This window comes from Lampetra planeri, chromosome 44 (assembly GCF_965212315.1).
Source record: "Lampetra planeri chromosome 44, kcLamPlan1.2.h2, whole genome shotgun sequence".
Classification (NCBI taxonomy): Eukaryota; Metazoa; Chordata; class Hyperoartia; order Petromyzontiformes; family Petromyzontidae; genus Lampetra; species Lampetra planeri.
The window spans coordinates 4,865,733-4,887,804 of NC_136150.1; the positions used below are offsets into that span (position 1 = coordinate 4,865,733).

Consider the following 22,072-nt stretch of genomic DNA (forward strand, 5'->3'; position numbering starts at 1 on the left):
GAACCAAGAAGTTGTGTGTGTAGTTTGTTGTTGTGTGTGTTGTTGTGTGTAGTTTATTGTGTGTTGTTGTTGTGTGTGTAGTTTGTTTTTGTTGTTGTGTGTGTAGTTTGTTGTTGTTGGTGTGTGTGTAGTTTGTTGTTGTTGTGTGTTGTTGTTGTGTGTGTAGTTTGTTGTTGTGTGTGTTGTGTGTGTATTTAGCCACGAGAGGGCGACTCACTCCGCGCCAGGGAAAGAACCCGCGGCAAGTCCACCCCCCCTTGTGAGCACGAGTCTACATCAATATTTTATTATTATAATTATGTCATCATCCCTGCAAAGGTGATCTCCCCCTACTGTCACAGACAGGCGGACAGAGCTCATTAATTAGCGGCAGCAGACAGCCGTGGGCTTGACAACAGGGGTTTTACCCTTTTTTCTGGCAACAAAATTGAAACCTTTTTGCAAGGAATCACGTCTGCATTAACCACAATACTTGCGGTCAAAATGTAAACAAAAAACACACTGATAATATATTGCCATTGTCCTTGAAACTGATTGGTCCACACCAGAGGCGGCTTTCTTTTGAGCCTCGTCTCAATTGGTGTTCGACCAGATGACGCCAAAAGGCGTACACAGCTCAAAGTCAACGCCACTATCAGTTCATTTATTATTATTATTTATTATCAAAGTAATAGTTAAAGTAATTATTATTTATTTATCAACGTAATGAGGGCTCGGGGTGAACATCTACATCATTAGATCTCCGTTGCCAGTACCAAAATATAATAATAGGATTTTTCCCCTTTTTTACTATTAGATTTTGGGACTGGCAAAGGAGGTCTAACGATGTAGCCGTGGGCTTGCCAATGTTTTGCAGAAACCTGTACTCACACGTGACAGGGACTTGTGAATCTATAGGTCTCTATCGACGAAAACTGTATATGGGTCTCCAAGGTCTATCTATATGCGGGCCTATGGGGCCGTCCATAAATGACGTCACGCGATTTTGGACGATTTTTGACCCCCCCCCCCCATCGTCACACGGCGTCACAAAAAGTCAGACCTCCCCCCCTCAAATATGACGTCACAAAGCTCTGCCCCCCCCCCAAAATAGAACATGCTTAAATCGCTTTAAACTATTGTCATTGTAGTGCGTATTTAATGTGGCGCTGCACTCTGATGTTGTAGGAGAAAACATTTATTAAAAAGTATATTTAACTAAGTCGAACGCGTTGTCTATATTTATTAAAAGCTGCGCATTTTGATGTGACGTCACATTTCTCAAACACCCCCCCCCACCTCACATCGTCACAAATGTCTGACACACCCCCCGCCCCTAGGTGCGTGACGTCATTTATGGACGGCCCCTATGGGTCTCTAAGGTGGAGGCGCACGTGGGTCTCCATGTCGAGTCCACGTGCGAGTCTATGGGTCTCGATATGAGTGTCACTGGTTCGGTTTCTCAATCTACCGACGTCACGTGCTTGAGACGGATCACGTGCTCGTCGCTGTGGTCTGTGCCATTCTATGGGCCTCTGTGCATTCATGGATGTTTATGTGGTCGACATATGCTTTTAGTTTATTGATCTTTTGTGAGTTTAGTTCAGTCTAAGCGTGCCCTAAGCCACGTGTGTTTATACCCATGCGTGGCACGCTGCACTATGAACCTGGCCACCCGAGTTCGATTCCCGCTCGCGACCAACACCGGTGACGATTATTTGAACCGGTCCTGGGCCACCCCTAGGTCCACTCGGCCTCAAATGAGTACCTGGTGCGGTGTGTAAACATCGTCACTTGGGAGACAAATGCGACCGGGCGTGGTGTTGGCCACCCACCCCCTCGTGTGCCGTGCCGGCCTTCATAGGTGCTCGCTAACAGCACTTGCCCCCAACAGTCTGTTGAGGCTATACGGGGGATCTTTGTCTTTGTAATCTTATGGTTGGTGTGTTAGTGTGTGGGGGGGGGGTGTTTCTGCGAGTCTATGGGTCTCTATGTGAATCTATGGGTCTCTATGTAAATCTATGGTCTCTAAGTGAATCTATGGGTCTCTATGTGAATCTATGGGTTTCTATGTGAATCTATGGGTCTCTATGTGAATCTATGCGTCTCTATGTGAATCTATGGGTCTCTATGTGAATCTATGATGTCTCTATGTGAATCTATGGGTCTCTATGTGAATCTATGGGTCTCTATGTGAATCTATGGGTCTCTATGTGATTCTATGATGTCTCTATGTGAATCGATGGGTCTCTATGTGAATCTATGGGTTTCTATGTGAATCTATGGGTCTCTATGTGAATCTATGCGTCTCTATGTGAATCTATGGGTCTCTATGTGAATCTATGATATCTCTATGTGAATCTATGGGTCTCTATGTGAGTCTATGATGTCTCTATGTGAATCGATGGGTCTCTATGTGAATCTATGGGTTTCTATGTGAATCTATGGGTCTCTATCTGAATCTATGCGTCTCTATGTGAATCTATGGGTCTCTATGTGAATCTATGATATCTCTATGTGAATCTATGGGTCTCTATGTGAATCTATGGGTCTCTATGTGAGTCTATGATGTCTCTATGTGAATCGATGGGTCTCTATGTGAATATATGGGTCTCTATGTGAATCTATGGGTCTCTATGTGAATCTATGGGTCTCTATGTTAATCTATGGGTCTCTATGTGAATCTATGATGTCTCTATGTGAATCTATGGGTTCTCTATGCGAGCCAAATGGGTTTGCCGCGTGAGCCGCCAATGGTGACTCACTCCCCACTCCGCTTTGAAAATCAGCGGCTTAAGCCGGACACAAACCGAGGCTCTCAGCAGCGCCAACTCAGACTGGTAATGTCACCCCGGGCGGGTGGTGGCTTCCACCTCTGTGGATTTCACAACACCGGACTGGTGATGAGTTGCCTCTCCCACCCACTCTAATTAACCTTTCACGCCGCAACCCGTGAGATGTATAGTTACAGGGCACCGCAAAGTGTTTTGTGCAAAACACGTTTGCTTTGAATTGTGGCCAATTTTCCACTTTTCTTCAAAACCCCCACGCTGTTTCCTCATCATCCTCCTACCCACGCTCTCTCTCTCCTCTCCATTTTCCTCTCTCTCTCTCTGCTCCAATAAGCAAAGTTTCTATGGAAGTTCTCTCCCCCGCCCGAGTTAATTATCGCCAAAAAAAAACAAAGCCCCCCCGCGTATAGCCTTAACAGACTGTTGGGGCAAGTGCTGCTAGCCAACAGCAGCACTTTTGAAGGCCGTCACGGCGCATGAAGGGGGTAAAGAGGTGGCCACAGGGCCGGATTAAGGCGTGGGGGCTTTAGGGGCCAGTTTGAGGGCCTCCAGAGATGAAGTAAGAAGTCCTTTCGTTTGTGAATGCTGCATTTGAATTTGTTGGTAGCCTTGTAAAAGTAAATTTAAAATTTCTATAACTTTGTTTTCTCTTCTTGGTTCTTTCGGTAAAGTCACGTAGAAGGGAAATAATAAAATAATAAAAATAAAACATAATAAAATAATTCTCACGACGTTTCGGCCACAACGCAAGCAGCCGTCCTCAGGTGAAGAACATGTCTGTCGGAAAGACAGCGTCTGAATGAATGAAGTTCATTCAGTGAGTTCATTCAGACCTCACTGAATGAACTTCATTCATTCAATGAATGAACTTCATTCATTCATTCAGACCTCACTGAATGAACTTCATTCATTCAATGAATGAACTTCATTCATTCAATGAACTTCATTCATTCAGACGCTGTCTTTCCGACAGACATGTTCTTCACCTGAGGACGGCTGCTTGCGTTGTGGCCGAAACGTCGTGAGAATTATTTTATTATGTTTTATTTGTATTATTTTATTATTTCCCTTCTACGTGACTTTACCGAAAGAACCAAGAAGATTAATCCCTGCAGTCACGACAGCTTTAAATCGAAATTTAACTTTATTTTCCTTTTGAAAATATTACTGGGGGTGGGGGCTTACAGTACCTGCAGCACAGGGGCCTACACAATCTTAATTCCAGCACCACACCCGGCCGCCTTTGTCTCCCCCGACCGCCGCTGTTTACACAGCACACCAGCTGTTCACTCATTTGAGGCTGCGTCGACCTAGGGGGAGACCCATGACCGATTCGGATATGCATCACTGGCGTTGGGTGGCCGTGAGCGGGAATCGGCCTTGGTTCCCTTGGCTCCTGGAGCCTTGATTAAAGACCTCGTGTACCTCGGGAACACTTCCTTTTCAAACATTCCCCACCCACTCGTGGCACAAACGCTGCACTGTGTCCGTGCCAGAGCGCCCCCCCCCCGCCCACACACCCACCCACCTTCCCGCACCGGACGTGGCTCACCGGAGGTTCCTCGTAACGCAGATTGCTCATTTAAATGGGAATGTATTGTTATCTAAACGTGTCTGATCGTTCGAGAATAACCTTCACCCGCTACCCTCCACTCACTCCGCTCTTCTCCGTCCCCACCTCTCCCCCACCGCCCCCATCATTCCAACCCCTTCGTTCCCTACGCCCTCACCGTTCCGTAAACTCCTTCCGTTCCCTCCCCTCTGCTCCCTCAACCTCCCCCACCGCTCCCCTCTGCTGTGCCGCACTGTGAGTGGGTGGATGAGTGACTGGGCGGCTGGGAGAGTGGTTACGTTCGTGCTGTGGCTCGCAATCGTTTTTTGGCCTCTGTTGTACCCTCCCCCCACCTGCCCCCACCCTCCCTCCCCTCTTCATTAATTTCGTTTCGATAGAGTTCCAACCTTACCTGACCCCAAACACGTGGTTCTGAGAAATATTCGTGCGAATGGTGAACATCAATACTTTACATCTTAAATTAAAGCTTTCGTGACTGCAGGAATTCATATTATTTGGGTCTTTCGGTAAAGTTATCGGGAGGATGATGACGATCGCTTGTGTCGTGATTGAACCATCTACGTGACTTTACCGAAACACCCAAAGAATAGCAATACTTTAACCAAATGTCCGTTGCGTGAGGTATCCCAACCAGCTAGGCAACAACTGCAAGTGAAGAAAAAAAACCATGCGCCTTTTGGTGTCATCTGGTCCAACACCATGTGAGACTAGGCTCTAAGAAAAGCTGTCTCGGGTGTGGCCCAATCAATTTCAAGGACAGTGCATACATTATCAGAGTTGCGTTTTTTGTTTGCATTCCGACCGCAGGTATTGTGGTCAATGCAAACATGACTCCTTGTAAAAAAAAAAGTGTCAGTTTTGTTGCCAGATAAAAGGATAAAAAACCAATTATCATATTTTGCTACTGGCAAAGAATGTTCCAATGACGGATCAAAGTTATTTTATATTGGCCCAGTCATACACTAACATTCGCCAATGACTTCTCACCTCGTGATATCGTTTCACACATTCATAAATGACCTCACGTGTATCCGCTGGGACATTGCTACTGCACGTAGCAATGTCCCAGCGGATCAGGAGGCGAATGAGTGTGTCGTGTTCGTGGGCGCGTTACCCATGAAGTTGCCGCTGGAATGCGCCAGGTTAGCCTCAGCTCTGACACTGAGCTTAGCCTGGAGTGGTCGCACATCTCGGGCATTCGCGCAACGATCCCCGCTCAAAGCACCCCGTAGCACCTGCCACGTGGGCGACGTGGGAGTGATACGAAGGCGAGTGATTGGAGGAAATCGGACAGCGAAGTTTGCGGGAAAATCGACCCGCGGTAAATAGCGATCGGTCCGTGACAAGGGCGCTGAGCGATTGGAGCGAGAGTCGGCGAGTGAAGATCGGAGGCTGTGGTGCCCCCGGTGATGAGAGTCGCCTCCGAACGCGGGGGCCCACGAGAGGGAATTCGAGCAGCGGGTTCAGGGACGTCCACGTGGTTTTATTTGACGGTATTCATGGTGACGACAGAGAACACACAACGAACACAATCCAGCGAACAATCAACATCGACGGCCTCGTCGCACAATTAGTCCACGTCCTTAATACACGCCTCGATCGCAAGACTTTGTTTCTGCTGCTACTGCTGCTGCTGTTGACGGCGGCGGCGTCGTATTTGGCCATGAGATGAAGACCGCACAACAGTAAGCAGTGCATATTCTTAAGTTTTTTTCGGTAAAGTCACGTAGGTAAAAAATTAAAATTAATAAAAGTAAAATAAAAATCAAATAAAAATCACGACGTTTATTTTTATTTTACTTTTATTAATTAAAATGTTTTACCTACGTGACTTTACGGAAAAAAACCAAGAATATGAATCCTTGCAGTCACGAAAGCTTCAAATCTAGAACTAAGCAGCGCACCACCCTGTGCGCGGGTGCCGCTCCTCTGCAGATAGCGGCACGGTCAAACAACGTCAACGGCTCGGCAAACATTGTGTCAACGGGCGCTGTCCCGAAACGCGAAACAAATGTTTATTAGGCGACGTTTCGGGCAATGTCCCTTCTTCACAGCGGCGAGAACGGACAAGGGTCATTGCCCGGAACGTTGCGTGGTTTTCCCTCTGAGGGTGGCGGCGTTTTGTTGACGCGTGTGGCCGTCTCCGCGTGCCACGTGCAACGGAACCCGCGATGGGGCCGTGAGGTCACTGCTGCCCGCGGGGTCACTGCTGCCCGTGGGGTCACTGCTGCCCGTGGGGTCACTGCTGCCCGCGGGGTCACTGCTGCCCGCGGGGTCACTGCTGCCCGCGGGGTCACTGCTGCCCGTCCGTCCAGAGGGTCACCGCCCGGGCGATGGCGGTGGTGGCTGTGGTGGTGTTGGTGGTGTTGGTGGTGGTGGTGATGTTGGTGGTGGCTGTGGTGGTGGTGTTGGTGGTGGTGTTGATGTTGATGGTGGTGGTGTTGATGTTGGTGGTGGTGTTGCTGTTGGTGGTGGTGTTGATGTTGGTGGTGTTGATGTTGGTGGTGGTGTTGGTGGTGTTGATGTTAGTGGTGGTGGTGTTGAAGTTGGTGGTGGTGTTGATCGTGGTGGTGGTCACGTTGCACATGGGGCTATGGAGGCAGCCGCAGCAGCGAGGGCTAGGTGGATCACCGCACACACACACACGCACACACACACACGCACACACGCACACGCACACACACACGCACACACACACGCACACACGCACACGCACACACACACGCACACACACACACGCGTGATATTGTCGTGAAACTCCCTTCTACCCGTGGGTGGGCGTCAATGAGGAGCCATACCACCCTGGCTCGCCAGGAGAGCGCGGTCGAATTCAAGTGCGGACTAATCTCCACCTGTTCCTTCTGTGCGGGGATACAGCGTTGCCCCCTCGCACTCCTCACCTTCGCCCAACAAAAACCACGACAAGGACAACTCCATTGTTGAGTTCGAGACAAAACCCGTATCCCCACGCGCTTTCATTTTGTCTCTTGCCGTGTCATAGCCCCGCGCCGTATCGCCTCGGGGAATGTCGCGTTCGGAGAGCGCGTCGACACAAATTTAGTTTTTTGAGTGTTTTGCTTTGTTGGTAGCAAACTTGGCGCACCGGCTGAACGACCGGGCCTGGCAGAACCCCCTCGCGTGTCAAGGGGGTGCGCAATAACGGTGCGTTGTGCGACGTTGTCAGGGAAACGTTCGCAGTGTATTGGTGTTAACTACTCGCTGTTCGCAAGCTGTGAGAAAGCGGATCGTAAACAAGGGTTTTCCCGCTCAATCAAACGGTCAGGGTCAAATGGGGTGAGGTAGGATCCAAACGCCAGATTGGGAAGGACCAATTGGAGGGTCCCGCAAGATGGCCGGGGATTGGACAACCCGGCCACGAACAGGTATAAAAGCCAGAGCGCTGAGAGCTCTTGGTCAGTTCTCCTACACGAAGACCCAAGTCGGCCGAAGACGTCTAGGACCCTGGGCTAAGCCCTCCAGCTCTTATCAGGGCTGGGGCTCAGTGTCACCAGTGGTCGGGGGGAGATCCCCTAGGTCCAGCCAGAGGACGCTGGGAGAGCAGGGAGATTAGATAGCCTGCAAGGTCCGGAGGCTTGTACCTCCTCAGGGTAACGGGTGAGGGGACCATATACCCCCCCTTAGTGTGTGATAGGGACTGTGTATTAAGATAATAAACATTGTGTGCCATAAAGAAGTTTACAAGTCCGTCCTTTACAACACTACAGCAGCACCGGGACGCGTGGGCACATTCGTTTCAAACAAACACAAAATTTACGTCGAAATACGTCACGCGAAAAAAACCTTCCCAAAAGAATGTGCGTGTGTGTGTGTGCCGCTCGCAACGTGGACTTATCGCCTCTCTCACAGCCGAACACTTCGCTGGGACGCACACCGGCTACCACATCGTCCGTTGTGACGGCGGCCACATCGTTTGAATCCATTGGGGGGGGGGGGGGGTGTGACAGCAGCACGATGATGGGGGGGGGGTGTCACGTGTTGCGTCCCGTCGGGTGAGGGCTACACGTCAGGGGACCGCACTGAAGGGCCCACCAGGGCCCACCAGTGGCCCCCACCCTCCTTGCAATGAAGAACACGGACCCACCTGGACACCTACCGAGCCGCCGAAGGACCTTACGCCTATATACCCGGCTACACAGCTACGACTACGACGGCTACTACGACTACTACTACGTAGATCTCTACCACATCACGACACGGCCACGCTTTGTCGACACTGAAGCCACCGCGAGGCACGCACAGACACGCACAGGCACTGATGAATGGAGGAGGCCCATCGTCGTTCCACGGAAGCCATCGACAGTGGACGCGCGCTACGCAACACTAAACGCATCGGCCGCGAGCGAGCAGAGGGCGCGGTGACCCCCACGGTGACCCCCACGGTGACTCTCACGGTGACCCCCACGGTGACTCCCACGGTGACTCTCACGGTGACCGTCACGGTGATTGTCACGGTGACTGTCACGGCGACTCCCACGGTGACCCCCACGGTGACCGTCACGGTGACTGTCACGGTGACCCCCACGGTGACCCCCACGATGACCCCCACGGTGGGGAAAGCCACGGCTCTGAGAACGTGCAGCGCCTGCCGAAAACCACTGGCCAGTTTCGTCTAAGTGACTACATTATCAGTATCGTAGTGACTACATTATCAGTGGCGTAGTAACTACATTATCAATGGCGTAGTGACTACATTATCAGTGGTGTAGTGACTACATTATCAGTGGCGTAGTAACTACATTATCAATGGCGTGGTGACTACATTATCAGTGGCGTAGTAACTACATTATCAGTGGTGTAGTGACTACATTATCAGTGGTGTGGTGACTACATTATCAGTGGTGTAGTAACTACATTATCAATGGCGTAGTGACTACATTATCAGTGGCGTGGTGACTACATTATCAGTGGTGTAGTAACTACATTATCAATGGCGTAGTGACTACATTATCAGTGGTGTAGTGACTACATTATCAGTGGTGTAGTAACTACATTATCAATGGCGTAGTGACTACATTATCAGTGGTGTAGTGACTACATTATCAGTGGTGTAGTAACTACATTATCAGTGGTGTAGTAACTACATTATCAGTGGTGTAGTAACTACATTATCAGTGGTGTAGTAACTACATTATCAATGGCGTAGTGACTACATTATCAGTGGTGTAGTGACTACATTATCAGTGGTGTAGTAACTACATTATCAGTGGTGTAGTAACTACATTATCAGTGGTGTAGTAACTACATTATCAGTGGTGTAGTAACTACATTATCAATGGCGTAGTGACTACATTATCAGTGGTGTAGTGACTACATTATCAGTGGTGTAGTAACTACATTATCAGTGGTGTAGTAACTACATTATCAGTGGTGTAGTAACTACATTATCAATGGCGTAGTGACTACATTATCAGTGGTGTAGTAACTACATTATCAGTGGTGTAGTAACTACATTATCAATGGCGTAGTAACTACATTATCAGTGGTGTAGTAACTACATTATCAGTGGTGTAGTAACTACATTATCAGTGGTGTAGTAACTACATTATCAATGGCGTAGTAACTACATTATCAGTGGTGTAGTGACTACATTATCAGTGGTGTAGTAACTACATTATCAGTGACATAGTAACTACATCATCAGTGGCGTAGTGACTACATTATCAGTGGCGTGGTGACTACATTATCAGTGGTGTAGTAACTACATTATCAATGACGTAGTAACTACATTATCAGCTCAGAGGGTGTGCCGATCGCTCAGGTGTGGCCCCAATATTTGATTCCTCTCGCACGGTCACACCGAGAGGCTATTCTAGAACGCGGCCTCCTCCTGTCCTCATCCACGTCGTCGTTTACGTTCGCGGTCTCGAACATTTAAACCGCGATTTGAACACGAAGGCTTTTCGCGACCAATCACCGGCGAAGCGTCACGGTACTCGAATTGTAAATGTCGCGGATGTTACTACCCAACGCTAACCGTGTGCTGAACTAGCAACGAATTGGCACTCTTTGTTTACGTGACAAACCCTTAACTAATTGGCTGTGGCGGGTGGCGGCGCGTTTAACAACACGTTGATATTAACACGATCTAATCTAAAACACCTTTCATGGATTAATACCGCGTTTTAAATACTTTTTTTGTTTGTTCTTTTACACCGTTGTTGAATACATATAATGGTTGTTAAGAGGGGGCCCCAATTCGTAGCTTTAGTCAACGCCACTCGGGGTCGGGGGTGGTCAAGGCACCCCCTGCTCCCGCGCTCGTTACGCGACTGCCACTGCCACATCGGCGGGCCCTCGCTAGCACGAGTGGGGGTGTTTTTTCTCTCCCCTCCACCGGCTGTTTGCCAAGCCGAGCCGGAATCAAACTCTGAAACCCCTCCACGCCGCAGCCGCCTCTCAAAACACCGCGATCTGGTTTGGGGCCAAGCAGGGCCAGGCTGGCACCGTGCTTGCTCGGCTGTATCCGGTCACGTGTCCTGGCGCGAGCGACTCGCAATGGCAAAGCCGATGAGTTCACATCCTGCTTGGGAGTTGACCGCTGTTGATTTCCGCTTTGTGCGGAAATCAACAGCATGGTGGGGGGGGGGGGGGCATGGTGGGTTCCCAGTAAGTTTGACCGCTCTCTCTCTCTCTCTGCTTGTTTTGCTGATTGGTAATTTTGCGTTCCGTTGCAAAATAAAGTGAAACGAGAAGCGGTGATGTTTGCTTTGGTGTGTGTGTGGTCGGTCTGAATACGGACCGCCGTGACCCGCCCTTTCCACGGGAAACCTTCGAAGCGTGCTGCCGCGGGTATTACAATGATACAAAATGACGGTGTAGAATAAGTTAAATTGTGTTAGCGCTGTGCGGAGAGAGAGAGAGACGGCGGACGACTCAGCGGAGCGAGAAGTCAGCAGCGGCATCAGCAGCAGCAGCAGCCACGCAGCGAGGAGCCGGACGCTACCCAACAATTGCCCACGTTCTGCGATCCTGTCTGTACGACTGGGGGGGGCGCGTGATCGGCCAATCGTCCCTCTGGGTCTCAATCCGTCGATTGACCCCCCACCCACCCCACCCCATCGTCACGTGACGCGAACCTCGCCCGCGATTTCCGAATGGATTCGGGGACCCGTGCCGCGAAACGTCGGGCGACGCTCCGAACAAACGCGCGGACGACAAAACCCCGAGCACGCATCGGAGACCTGCACGACCGCGGCTCGCGCGATTGCAGTCGGCTCCATGAAACAGCGTTAGTTGCAGCAGTCAGCCGCCCTCAACTTGTAACAGCAACAGCTGCAACAGGGGTGATGCATTGGCCACGTCTGTCCCCGTGACATCTTTGCGTATTGACTGACCTTTCGTGAGCTTTGCGTTAATACGTTGCCCGCTACGTATGTCGATTAGTGTCCATTAATGTATGGGTACAATACTATTGTATAGTATTTTTGTGTGTCTATGGGTCTCTGTAAGTCCATGGGAACAATGCTATTGTATAGTATCTTTGTGTGTCTATGGGTCTCAGTAAGTCCATGGGTACAATGCTATTGTATAGTATCTTTGTGTGTCTATGGGTCTCTGTAAGTCCATGGGAACAATGCTATTGTATAGTATCTTTGTGTGTCTATGGGTCTCAGTAAGTCCATGGGTACAATGCTATTGTATAGTATCTTTGTGTGTCTATGGGTCTCTGTAAGTCCATGGGAACAATGCTATTGTATAGTATCTTTGTGTGTATATAGGTCTCTGTAAGTCCATGGGTACAATGCTATTGTATAGTATCTTTGTGTGTCTATGGGTCTCAGTAAGTCCATGGGAACAATGCTATTGTATAGTATCTTTGTGTGTATATAGGTCTCTGTAAGTCCATGGGTACAATGCTATTGTATAGTATCTTTGTGTGTCTATGGGTCTCTGTAAGTCCATGGGTACAATGCTTTTGTATAGCATATTTGTGTGTCTATGGGTCTCTGTAAGTCCATGGGTACAATGCTTTTGTATAGTATCTTTGTGTGTCTATGGGTCTCTGTAAGTCCATGGGTACAATGCTTTTGTATAGTATCTTTGTGTGTCTATGGGTCTCTGTAAGTCCATGGGAACAATGCTATTGTATAGTATCTTTGTGTGTATATAGGTCTCTGTAAGTCCATGGGTACAATGCTATTCCATACTCTCTATGTATGTCTATGGGGCCCCCTGTAAGAATATGGGCACAATGTTATTCTATAGTGCCTATGTAAGTCTGTGGGTCATGCATTACGAAATGTTTTCTATGTATGTCTACGGGTCTCTATGCAAGCGTGAGTGTGTGTGGGGGTTCTGTGTGAATCTATTGGCCCGTTGAAAACGTTCCGATAATTGTCGGTCAAGTCGGCAAATGTGTTCAATCACGTGGACCTTCGAGCACGTGGCTCCCGTCGAAAGTGTCGAGTCCGCGTCTCTCCGTGTCCACAACCAGAGCCGGATTCGACGGTGAACGGGTCCAGCAGCCGAGGCCGCAGACCTGGCCCACCTCTTTGCCCGCGAACGATTCGGCAGCGAAACGTCGAACGTCGCCGTGCCCGAACGACGACGACGCGCTGGCCGGGGTTGGGGAGTGGAGGGGGGGGGCTTGGCTGCCCCCCCCCCCCCTCTGACCGCCGCGGCTGATAAATAAATAAATAAAGGCGGCGGCTACCTCCGAGATCCGGGCCCCCCCCCTCCTCCTTACGCCATGGGGGTCGCTTGCTCAGCGTGTCCCACCCAGGCGGAGCCAGCAAGCCAAAGAGCCCCCCCCCCACCTCTCCTGCCTGGAGCCCACGTGGGGCTGTTGGGGCGAGTGTTGTCACGGTGCACGACGGCGTTGTGGGCAGTGCCGGATTACACTCGTAGCACAAGTAGCTACTACACGTGTGGTAGCTACACGTGTGTAGTTGCTACTACATGCAGTAACTTCTTGTGTAGTAGCTACACGTGTGGTAGCTACACGTGTAGTAGCTACTACACGTGTAGCTACTACATGTGTAGTAGCTGCTACACATGTGGTAGTTGCTACACCACGTGTAGTAGCTACAACACGTGACGTAGCTACAACACGTGACGTAGCTACAACACGTGACGTAGCTACACGTGACGTAGCTACAACACGTGACGTAGCTACACGTGACGTAGCTACATGTGACGTAGCTACACGTGACGTAGCTACACGTGTAGTAGCTACACGTGTAGTAGCTACACGTGTAGTAGCTACACGTGTAGTAGCTACTACACGTGTAGTAGCTACGGGCCCCGCACTTTCAAGGGCCCCGCGCTAAATGCTTTCAAGCTATTATTTTCGTTTCAGTGAATCTGCACTTGCTCTATCACTATAGTACTATACCGCCTTAAACTTTTATGAACGCCCATGTGTTTAAGGTTAGCGATTTGTCGTATTATCTGGCTGCGTAGCAAATAAAAAAACAATACAATGACTTTACTACGCAGGTTAACAATGTTTGCGTTTAAATATTCACTTGCTTTTTATTTTATTCAGGGCCCCTTTATATCATTATTCTACAGGCCCCGCACGAGTTTCATCTGGCACCGGTTGTGTGTGTGGGGGGGGGGTGGTCGGCACCACGCCGTGCGGCCGCACCAGTTTGCTCATCGAGGGCTCCGGGTCGTTCATTCGAGGGGGAGGCCCGGGACCGGTTCGGATATTTCTCGGTTTGGGTTGTGGGGTGGGGGGGGCTTTCTCTGTCTGTCTGTTCAGTTCCTACCTCCTCGACTCTTCCACAAAGGGTGGTGCCAAACACCACCCCATGGTGATTTGAATTTGAGCTCTTTTCAAATCACCAAGCTGGTGTTTGGCACCACCGCGATGATTTCAAGGTGGTGCCAAACATCAGCTCTGAGCTCAAGTTGAAATCACCAAGGATGGGGCCAAACACCACCTTGAAATCACCAAGGGTGGGGCCAAACACCACCTTGAAATCACCAAGGATGGAGTCAAACACCACCTTGAAATCACCAAGGATGGGGCCAGACACCACCTTGAAATCACCAAGGGTGGGGCCAAACACCACCTTGAAATCACCAAGGATGGAGTCAAACACCACCTTGAAATCACCAAGGATGGGGCCAGACACCACCTTGAAATCACCAAGGGTGGGGCCAAACACCACCTTGAAATCACCAAGGATGGAGTCAAACACCACCTTGAAATCACCAAGGATGGAGCCAAACACCACCTTGAAATCACCAAGGGTGGGGCCAAACACCACCTTGAAATCACCAAGGATGGGGCCAAACACCACCTTGAAATCACCAAGGATGGGGCCAAACACCACCTTGAAATCATCAAGGATGGGGCCAGACACCACCTTGAAATTACCAAGGTTGGAGTCAAACACCACCTTGAAATCACCAAGGATGGAGCCAAACACCACCGTGAAATCACCAAGGGTGGGGTCAAACACCACCTTGAAATCAGCAAGGGTGGGGCCAAACACCACCTTGAAATCACCAAGGATGGGGCCAAACACCACCTTGAAATCACCAAGGATGGGGCCAGACACCACCTTTAAATCACCAAGGATGGGGCCAAACACCACCTTGAAATCATCAAGGATGGGGCCAGACACCACCTTGAAATTACCAAGGTTGGAGTCAAACACCACCTTGAAATCACCAAGGATGGAGCCAAACACCACCGTGAAATCACCAAGGGTGGGGTCAAACACCACCTTGAAATCAGCAAGGGTGGGGCCAAACACCACCTTGAAATCACCAAGGATGGAGCCAAACACCACCGTGAAATCACCAAGGGTGGGGTCAAACACCACCTTGAAATCAGCAAGGGTGGGGCCAAACACCACCTTGAAATCACCAAGGATGGGGCCAAACACCACCTTGAAATCACCAAGGATGGGGCCAGACACCACCTTGAAATCACCAAGGATGGGGCCAAACACCACCTTGAAATCATCAAGGATGGGGCCAGACACCACCTTGAAATTACCAAGGTTGGAGTCAAACACCACCTTGAAATCACCAAGGATGGAGCCAAACACCACCTTGAAATCACCAAGGGTGGAGCCAAACACCACCTTGAAATCAGCAAGGGTGGGGTCAAACACCACCTTGAAATCACCAAGTGTGGGGTCAAACACCACCTTGAAATCACCAAGGGTGGAGCCAAACACCACCTTGAAATCACCAAGGATGGAGCCAAACACCACCTTGAAATCACCAAGGATGGAGCCAAACACCACCTTGAAATCACCAAGGATGGAGCCAAACACCACCTTGAAATCACCAAGGATGGAGCCAAACACCACCTTGAAATCACCAAGGGTGGAGCCAAACACCACCTTGAAATCAGCAAGGGTGGGGTCAAACACCACCTTGAAATCACCAAGTGTGGGGTCAAACACCACCTTGAAATCACCAAGGGTGGAGCCAAACACCACCTTGAAATCACCAAGGATGGAGCCAAACACCACCTTGAAATCACCAAGGATGGAGCCAAACACCACCTTGAAATCACTAAGGATGGAGCCAAACACCACCTTGAAATCACCAAGGATGGAGCCAAACACCACCTTGAAATCACCAAGGGTGGAGCCAAACACCACCTTGAAATCAGCAAGGATGGGGCCAAACACCACCTTGAAATCACCAAGGATGGAGCCAAACACCACCTTGAAATCAGCAAGGATGGGGCCAAACACCACCTTGAAATCACCAAGGATGGAGCCAAACACCACCTTGAAATCAGCAAGGGTGGGGTCAAACACCACCTTGAAATCACCAAGGATGGAGCCAAACACCACCTTGAAATCACCAAGGATGGAGCCAAACACCACCTTGAAATCAGCAAGGGTGGGGCCAAACACCACCGTGAAATCAGCAAGGATGGGGCCAAACACCACCGTGAAATCACCAAGGATGGGGCCAGACACCACCTTGAAATCAGCAAGGATGGGGCCAGACACCACCTTGAAATCAGCAAGGGTGGGGCCAGACAACACCGTTGGTGATTTCAACTTGAGCTCTTCAAGTTGGGGTTTTAAAAATAAAAAGATTTTAATTTAAATACATTTTCATTTTAAAATCGTGACGTTTCGAAGATAATTTCGGCCACGTGCGATTTCGTCGTGTTGAACATTTCAGCCACGTGACTGTCGGAGTCATCGCCCTAACAAAGCGACGCCGTCGCGACCCTGGAGGGCATCACAACGCAACGCAGACGGAGTCGCCGCTTGGGGCAGAATATCACGAGGCGGACGAGCGGCGCCTCCTCCCCAGAGGTCGCAAACGGGTTTTGATTCCTTACCCGTACCCGTACCCGGCCGCACCAGGGTCGCAAATGGGTACCCGTACCCGGCCGTGTACGGGTACCCGTTCCCTACCCATACCCGTACCCTACCCGAAATGAGTGACAAACGACAACTCACCAGTGACTCACGGCCTACCCGTACCCGTGCCCGGCCGCACCAGGGTCAACATAATCCTACCCGGCCGGGTACGGGTAGCCGGGTATCGGGTACGGGTATCGGGTACCCGGTTGCGACCTCTGCTCCATGCCCTCCACAAGCCGCTCGGCGTTGTTCGCGCGCGCTGTCCGTCAGAACCAGGGCGCACACGGACCAGGCGTTGCCCCTTTTTGGCCTGTTGGGTCCTGCAGATGTATCCAGCGCACCGAGGCTCGCTCTGCTCCCCACGGGACATCTGAACGTCAGAGAGTTTGTTGTTGTTGTTGTTTGTTGTTGTTGTTGCTCGCGCCGCTTGACATGTACGCACTGCGCGTTCGTGCGGCCGACGGTTCGTGCACAAGCCAAGCGGGGCCGCCTTTACCTCCCTGTTAGCTACGCGGGGGGGGGGGGGGGGGGCTCGCTCCGTCGCCTACCGAGTCCGGATCGCAGCGCGCCAGCCTTGCGCCCTGACCGATACACGAAGCTCTTCCTAGACGTCTACATTTGCGTTTGCAAAGGCTCCTAAATGTGTGTGGGGGGGGGGGGGGTCACCCCGGGGTTAACCGTGCAATAGCGGCGTTTTAGTTTCAGTGATTCGGCGCGGTTGGCTACGTGCGGCGCGCGAGAAGTCGGACGCGCACAACGCAACACGTGGCGCGTGGCACGTGGTACGCTCTCGACTCAAGCTACCGCGCCCCAGGGCCTCCACCGCGATTACAATCGGGGCTCAGCCACGCGCTCGTGTCAGGGATGATGACACGCAGCTCACAGTTGTGGCAAATCGTTGAGAGAGAGAGAGGGAGGGATGGAGGAAGGGAGGGCGAGGTGAGGGAGAAGTGAAACGACCGCGTGAGACCAAACAAAAAAATTGCGCGACGTTCGCGAAAGAAAGGAGCGGGGAGACGAAAACGACGCGGCAGCATCACGTACGGAGACGAAACAGCGCGGCGAGAAAGCGACGACGGTCAATCACGGACATCGACAGCTGAAGGACGCCGAGTGAAGGGCGAGGAGGAGGAAGAGGGAGGAGGAGGAGGGAGGATGAGGAGGAGGCTGCGGCGCACGTGGATTGAATAACGTGTTCTTCTTCTTTTAAATAAGTTGGGATCTTCTTCCTCGTCCCTCCTCCTCTTCATCCTCCTCCTCCATCGCTCGTTCGCTCGCTCCTCCTCTTCTTCTTCCTGCTCCGAAGGTGCTGATGGTGCTGATGGTGCTGATGGTGCTGATGGTGGTGATGGTGCTGATGGTGCTGATGGTGCTGATGGTGCTGATGGGTGTTGGGCTGCCACTTAGGCAACGATCAGCAGACTGCACGCCACGCGCGAAGCAACGGGGAGTGGGTGAGGGAGAGAGGGAGACAGGGAGGTGGTGAGGGGGGTGGTGAGGGAGGGGGTGAGGGGGGTGAGGGAGGGGGTGAGGGAAAGAGGGGGGTGGTGAGGGAGGGGGTGAGGGGGGTGAGGGAGAGAGGGAGACAGGGAGGTGGTGAGGGAGGGGGTGAGGGGGGGTGGTGAGGGAGGCGGTGAGGGGGGGTGAGGGAGGGGGTTATTTGGGTGTCTCTGAGACGCCCAGACCCCAGGGCTTGACCACCCCGTGGGTGACCAGGTCCCCTGCGGCTCACCAGCTGAGGATGAAGAGGGGGATGACGCCAGCGCTCCACGGCGTTCCGCGTCCCAGCCTCGCGGCGCCGTTTCCTTCAGGTGCGAACCACGCAGCAGCAGCAGGAGCAGCAGCAGGGGGGGGGGAGAGACAGACCGCGCGTCCTCACCTTGTAGACCTCAAAACTCGCCGCGCATCACAGCGGCAAACCCGCGAAGCTGAAGGGGCAGCCCTGCAATGGCGCCGCTGCTGACGGACGGAGGGCGTTTCGCGCGAGAGGGAGCCCCCTCGACGGAGGGGTGGGGTGGAGGGGGGTTATTGTGGAGCTCGGAGTTCCCCACGCGGTGCCCCCCCCACTACCCGCGGTACCGCGAGCTGGAGAGCGACCGACTGTGGTGACCACGGGGACGACGCTGATGACGACGCTGATGACGACGCTGATGACGACGCTGATGACGACGCTGATGACGACGCTGATGACGACGCTGATGACGACGCTGATGACGACGCTGATGACGACGCTGATGACGACGCTGATGACGACGCTGATGACGACGCTGATGACGACGCTGATGACGACGCTGATGACGACGCTGATGACGACGCTGATGACGACGCTGATGACGACGCTGATGACGACGCTAAAGGTGATGGTGGTGTTGATAATAATGATGGTGCTGATGATGCTGCTGCTACTGATGATGCTGAGGATGCTGATGGTGCTGATGGTGTTGATGATGATGATGGTGCTAATGATGCTGCTACTGATGATGCTGAGGATGCTGATGGTGCTGATGGTGTTGATGATGATGTTGATGATGATGGTGCTAATGATGCTGCTACTGATGGTGCTGATGGTGCTGATGATGCTGAGGATGCTGATGGTGCTGATGGTGTTGATGATGATGGTGCTGATGGTGCTCATGATGCTGCTATTGATGGTACTGATGGTGCTGATGATGGTACTGATGGTGATGATGATGTTACTGATGATGCTGATGGTGCTGATGCTACTGATGGTGCTGATGATGCTGATGGTGCTGATGATGGGATAACGATAGTGACGATGTTGGCGACGGGAGCATTACACAAACCCTGGTCTGCACTCAAACTCAGGGGTGACCCAAACTGTAAGTCCCCACATGTCTATGGGTCTCCATTCGTCTTTGGTTCTCTAAGTGAGCCAATACATTATTATTTTACACGAAATGTTACTGGACAGAATCCCTTTTGAAAAACACTTAAAATAGCACAACCTCCAGACTTGGAAAATTACAGGCTTCCGGCTTTAGGGCGTGGGGCGTCTATTTCTTCCATTTTCCGTTGATGTCAGATTCTGAGTGAACCTTTACTTTCCATCTTCTCCTCGGAGATTGTCGAACATGAACCGTATTCTTTGGGGTTTCCGGTAAAGGCAGCAAGCCACGGGACTTCACCGAAACACCCAAATAATACGAATTTCTGCAGTCATGAAAGCTTTAAGTCAAAACGTCAACGCTCTGCTTGTGATGTGACTCACTCACTCCCTACCCCACTCTATTCATCTCAATCTACTCCCATCCACGCACTCTCCTACCTCTCCCCTCTCACCTCACTCCACTCCCTTCCACGTTCTCTCTCTCCCAGTCCTTCCCTTTCATCTCACTCTACTCTCCTCCACGCACTCTCCTACCTCTCCCCTCTCATCTCACTCCACTCCCCTCCACGCACTCTCCTCCCTCTCCCCTCTCATCTCACTCCACTCCCTTCCACGCACTCTCTCTCTCCCAGTCCTTCCCTTTCATCTCACTCCACTCTCCTCCACGCACTCTCCTACCTCTCCCCTTTCATCTCACTCTACTCCCCTCTACGCACTCTCCTACCTCTCCCCGCTCATCTCACTCCACTCCCCTCCACGCACTCTCCTACCTCTCCCCTCTCATCTCACTCCACTCCCCTCCACGCACTCTCCTACCTCTCCCCACTCATCTTACTCTACTCCCCTCCACGCACTCTCCTACCTCTCCCCTTTCATCTCACTCCACTCTCCTCCACGCACTCTCCTACCTCTCCCCTCTCATCTCACTCCACTCCCCTCCACGCACTCTCCTACCTCTCCCCACTCATCTCACTCTACTCCCCTCCACGCACTCTCCTACCTCTCCCCTCTCATATCACTCCACTTCCCTCCACGCACTCTCCTACCTCTCCCCTCTCATCTCACTCTACTCCCCTCTACGCACTCTCCTACCTCTCCCCTCTCATCTCACTCCACTTCCCTCCACGCACTCTCCTACCTCTCCCCTCTCATATCACTCCACTTCCCTCCACGCACTCTCCTACCTCTCCCCTCTCATCTCACTCTACTCCCCTCTACGCACTCTCCTACCTCTCCCCTCTCATCTCACTCCACTTCCCTCCACGCACTCTCCTACCTCTCCCCTCTCATATCACTCCACTTCCCTCCACGCACTCTCCTACCTCTCCCCTCTCATCTCACTCTACTCCCCTCTACGCACTCTCCTACCTCTCCCCTCTCATCTCACTCTACTCCCCTCCACGCACTCTCCTACCTCTCCCCTCTCATCTCACTCCACTCCCCTCCACGCACTCTCCTACCTCTCCCCTCTCATCTCACTCTACTACCTCCACGCACTCTCCTACCTCTTCCCTCTCATCTCACTCCACTCCCTTCCACGTTCTCTCTCTCCCAGTCCTCCCCTCTCATCTCACTCCACTCCCCTCCACGCACTCTCCTACCTCTCATCTCACTCTACTCTCCTCCACGCTTTCTCCCTCCGCCCGAAGCAGCCCACCATTCGCAGGAAACGGGCGACACTCACAACTCCGCACAGATCGATTTGGGAATCCATCGAACGTCCGGCCACCTCGCAGCCAACCCCCCGAAGCCTTTCAGCATCTCCTGTTCCCCGGCAACCTTCCACTCAACAGCTCAACCCACTTCAACATAAATGATCCTCATGGCGGTCACGCCGGGGTGCACACTATTACAAAATGGGCCGAGGCAATTCAATGTTGGTATTTCTGGGACACACTAGTTTTGTTCCCAGGGGTGTACTTCACTCCACGACTGGGGCACCAATCAATCCGACATCGGTGCCGCCACTCCGCGATGTCGACACGCACACGCAGCGAGGACGATTGCGCCGAGACCCCGAGCGCTCGCGGTACGCACCGTGGTGGTGGTGCATCGTGAGTGCAGCTCGTCGAGATGAGTTCGATTGCCGCATCGTCCACCATCAACAGACTAAAAGCGACTGCGTCACGGACATTACGCTGTACTCTGGTACCGCCATGAGGTTCATTTCACGTCTCATCTCTCCACATCCGCAGGGCACCCCCAGTGCCAGCTGTTACGGTGCGGCGCAAAAGCCACTCAGCACCGGTAAGTGGAGAGTTGGGGGGGGCAATGGTGGACACTGATAAATGTTTGTTTTTACGAATGTGGCTCAAATAATTACGCCAAGCCACGCCCAATCCCCCCCACCACGCTAAGCCAAGCCACGCCCCCCCGCCAAGCCACGCCCCTTCCCCCACCCCACCACGCCAAGCCACGCCCCTTCCCCCACCCCACCACGCCAAGCCACGCCCCTTCCCCCCACCACGCCAAGCCACGCCCCCACCCCACCACGCCAAGCCACGCCCCTTCCCCCACCACGCCAAGCCACGCCCCTTCCCCCCACGCCAAGCCACGCCCCTCC

General features: G+C 52.0%; 1 protein-coding gene across 1 annotated transcript in view; it reads right to left on the bottom strand.

The window, feature by feature from the left end:
* Window positions 1-17,431: 17,431 nt before the first annotated feature.
* LOC144732867 (hemicentin-1-like) overlaps window positions 17,432-22,072 on the bottom strand; it is a 29,838-nt gene continuing 25,197 nt past the window's right edge. Inside the window, exons 5-6 of the mRNA XM_078614518.1 lie at window positions 18,394-18,466; window positions 17,432-18,083 (exon numbers count right to left, since the gene is read on the bottom strand). Coding sequence (XP_078470644.1) covers window positions 18,065-18,083; window positions 18,394-18,466 — 92 coding nt within the window. The 3' untranslated portion in view covers window positions 17,432-18,064. The remainder of the gene's footprint in view (window positions 18,084-18,393; window positions 18,467-22,072) is intronic.